The 4,145-nt window shown below is 43.6% G+C and overlaps 1 protein-coding gene across 1 annotated transcript; it reads right to left on the bottom strand.

Annotated features, from left to right (window-relative positions):
- Window positions 1–2,360: 2,360 nt before the first annotated feature.
- LOC132314393 (uncharacterized) lies at window positions 2,361–3,473 on the bottom strand. Its single transcript, XM_059813265.1, has 2 exons — window positions 2,960–3,473; window positions 2,361–2,836 (listed from the first exon to the last, which is right to left on the bottom strand). The coding sequence occupies exons 1-2, from the start codon at window positions 3,471–3,473 to the stop codon at window positions 2,361–2,363; spliced, it is 990 nt and encodes a 329-aa protein (XP_059669248.1).
- Between the last annotated feature and the right edge of the window lie 672 nt (window positions 3,474–4,145).

Raw genomic sequence — 4,145 nt, 5'->3', positions numbered from 1 at the left:
TCGAAACGACCATGAGAAGAGGGAACCCAAATTAAAACTTCTTGACCTCTGCCAATGCCCTCCTGTTGATACAGAAGATCCAAAAAAACACATACCTTGTTCATATCCCAATCCTAAAAAGAGAGCCGAAAATGCACATCCCATATAATCCCGCTGCTATCAAGCCGATAGCAGTCGACTATGTATGCGTGTTTATCAACAGCAATACTAAATAATCTTGGAAATGTACAAGAAAGTGGTTGATCCCCACACCAAAGATCTTCCCAAAATCGAATGCAACGTCCATCACGGAGTTTGAATCTGATATGAGCCGAAAAAACATCCCATCCCTTCCGGATAGGGTAATCGAACGCGTAGACCAACCTCCAGCCTCTTCGCCAAATCGACAAAAGACTAACCTACGCCATGGTCAATGTTTTTCCCTCCCATATCTCCATAACCACTTACCCAGGAGAGCTTGATTTAAAGGAACTAATCGTCTTATTCCAAGTCCACCCAATTTCACAGGCTTACAAACTTCCTTCCATCTGATAAGGTGGTACTTGAACTCATCGTCCTTACCACCCCAAAGGAAATCCCTTTGAATTTTTTCAATCTTGTCTGCAATGGAACAAGGGATTTGGAACATAGAAAGAAAATAAGTGGGGAGGCTCGACAAGGTGCTTTTGATAAGAATAACTTTACCCCCTTTTGACAAGTATTGCTTCTTCCAACCTGCTAATCTCTTCACATACCTGTCAATCACGGAATCCCAACTCCCCACTAAACTTGAAGAGACCCCCTAGGGGAAAACCCAAATAAGGAATAGGGAATGAGCTCACCCTACATCCAAGGACTGCAACTAAAGAGGAAATATCCGGAACATTCCCTACTAGGACAAGCACACTCTTTGCCACATTGACCTTTAACCCAAAAACTGCCTGAAAACAAGTCAGAACACACCTCAAGTATCGAAGTTGAGACATATTAGCATCACAAAAAACTAGGGTGTCATCTGCAAAGAGTAAATGGGAAATCTCCATCTGATGGTCTAAATCTCTACCCACCCTGAAGCCCTTAATAAAACTAAGGTCCTCTGCCCTACGAATCAGTCTACTTAACCCCTCCATAACAACAAGAAAAAGGAAATATGACAAAGGATCACCTTGTTTTATACCTCTAAAGTAACCAAAGAAACTGGTAGGAGAGCCATTCACAAGAACTGAAAACTTGACAGACGAAAGACAGGTCTCAATCCATTTCCTCCATTTACTTCCAAACCCCATTCTTTGTAACAAATAGAGTAGGAAATTCCAATTCACATGATCATATGCTTTCTCAATGTCAAGTTTGCATAGAACTCCAGGAATACCACTCCGCAATCTGGAATCCACACATTCGCCAGCAATAAAAACTGAATTAAGAATTTGTCGTCCGCCAACGAAAGCTGTAACGACCCTCGCCCTGGCTAGACACAATATTGTCCGCTTTTGGCTCATCCAGACCAGAAACTTCCCAGGGGGTCACCCATCCTGGTATTACTCCAAGTTAAGCACGCTTAACTACAGAGTTCTGATGGGTTCACGGCCATCACGGCTTTAAAACGCGTTGTGTCATAGAAGGGTGTTGAATCTACATATAGCACTTACCCCATCCACACCCAGACGATGTGGGATTGTGCACCTGTAGTTCGCCTAGTGTGGTAGCCTACTGGTGCCCCCTGCACACGCTCACATACACCAGCCCACAAGGTCGCCACAATCACCCCCCCTTTGGGGCCCAACGTCCTCGTTGGCCATACTTCCAGCTGGGTCAGGCTCTGATACCATTTGTAACGACCCTCACCCTGGCCAGATACAATATTATCCGCTTTTGGCTCACCCAGACCAGAGACTTCCCAGGGGGTCACCCATCCTGGTACTACTCCAAGTTAAGCACGCTTAACTACAGAGTTCTAATGGGTTCACGGCCATCACGGCTTTAAAATGCGTTGTGTCATAGAAGGGTGTTGAATCTACATATAGCACTTTCCCCATCCATACCCAGACGATGTGGGATTATGCACCTGTAGCTCGCCCAGTGTGGTAGCCTACTGGTGCCCCCTGCACAAGCTCACACACACCCGCCCACAAGGTCGCCACAAAAGCATTTTGGGAATCCAAAATAATTACATCCATAACTTCCTTCATCCTTAAAATGAGCACCTTAGCAATGAGTTTGTAAATGCAACCCACCAAACTAATAGGACGAAAATCCTTTATATTTGAAGCACCACCCTTTTTTGGAATAAGGGCAATGAATGAAGCATTAAGTGATTTCTCAAAGACGCCAAAAGAATGAAACTCCTAAAAAGTACCCATTACCTCATTTCTTACAACCGCCTAACTTTCCATCAGAAATCGCATAGTGAAGCCATCAGGACCCAGAGCTTTATCCCCATTACAGCTTGAGAGAGCTTTAAGAACTTCTTCTTCAGTGAAAGGATTCTCAATCCTATCTTTATCAAGCTCAGAAATAGCCTCAAAATGGAGACCATCAAGTTTGGGCCTCCAAACTAAAGACTCTGTGTAAAGCTTCTGATAAAAGGAAGCAACACCATTATGCACCTCTTCCTCTCTCCACAACTCCTCACCATCTACCCGAATTCTTCCTATATGATTACTCCTCCTATGAGCATTAGCTAACTGGTGGAAGAATTTTGTGTTCCGATCACCTTCCTTTAGCCAAAGAGCCCGGGATTTTTGTTGCCACGAGATCTCCTCCATACTAGCGATCTCAGCAAATACCGCCCGACAAGAGGCTCTCCTGGAATGAAGAGATTCCATATCCCTTCTGGCCTCCTCAAGACGATCAATCTCTGAAAATTCAACAAGTACTCTATTCTTCCTTCATTCCAAATTCCAGAAGACATCCTTGTTCTACTGCTTGAGAGCTAACTTGAGAGCCCTTAACTTCTTTGTAATTATGAAACTGGGCAAACCTAAAGAAGTGACTCCTTCCCACCAAGAACTAACTTTTCCTTGGAAATCATCCGAACGCAGCCACATATTCTCGAATCTAAACGGGAATGTTTGAGAACATAAACCCCCGCAATCCAAAACCAAATGCACATGGTCAGAAGTGACCCTTTCTAACATAGCTTGAACAACATCTGGGAATTTGTCTTCCCAATCCCCAGAAATTAAAATTTTGTCCAGCCTTGATAGAGTGATTGGATCCCTACCATTGGACCAAGTATAAGTTGCTCCTTCTATTGGTAAATCAACAAGAAGATACTCATTAATAAAATCAGAAAATTGATCCATTTCCAGAGATCTTCCCCCTGTAGACCTTTCTGATGAGGACCTAACAGAATTTAAATCCCCTCCCAAGCACCAAGGGAAAGACCACAGTCCTTGGACATAGCAAAGCTCCTCCCAAAAGATAGGTCGTTCATCATCAACAACCGGTCCATAGACTCCGGTAAAAACCCACTTGAAGTTGTCCTCTTCCATCTTAAACATGCAAGATAAAGAGAATCTTCCCATCTATACATCCGTTCGAGTTAACCATCTACTATCCCACATAACTAACATCCCACCCGAAGATCCTATAGCATTCAAAGCCTCCCATTCCATAAACCTTCCTCCCCACAATCTCTTAACCTCCCTGTCAGTAATGGATGCCAACTTGGTTTCTTATAAGCAAACAAGCTAGGCACCCCACTTCCTTAAAACTACCTTCACCACCCTTCCCTTGTTCGGATCATTAAGACCATGAACATTCCATGAAATGATTTGTAGCTTCATTGTAAACCAGATAAAATAATCTCCCCTCCACCCTTCTTGAGACTCTTGCTCCTGGTTCTTCCCCTTTCCTTCACCACTCCTCTTTTGCCTTTGTAGTTGACTTCAGAAATGAGATTATTTATCTCCTGTACTCCTTTCCAAGATGATAAAGGCTTCGTGTTTATAACTTCATTGGTCACTACAACTTCTCTCCCTTCCACAATTGTTTGAAGGATAGATAATGTCTGGTCATTATTACCCTTTGAAGAGACTCCCAGAAGCTTACTAGTGACTCCAATATTGTCAACTACCCAATCTTTCCCCATATCAACACCCTGTTCGTCAGGTCGCACCATAGCCAGTGGTGTCTCCTGTAGGATTTCAGAACTCTTCTCCACC

Source organism: Cornus florida, unplaced genomic scaffold (genome assembly GCF_030987335.1).
Source record: "Cornus florida cultivar Cherokee Brave unplaced genomic scaffold, ASM3098733v1 CherokeeBrave_3.0.0_Hap2_Chr06, whole genome shotgun sequence".
Lineage (NCBI taxonomy): Eukaryota > Viridiplantae > Streptophyta > Magnoliopsida > Cornales > Cornaceae > Cornus > Cornus florida.
The sequence above is the reverse complement of the archived record's forward strand: the minus strand, read 5'-3'. Positions and strand labels throughout refer to the sequence as shown.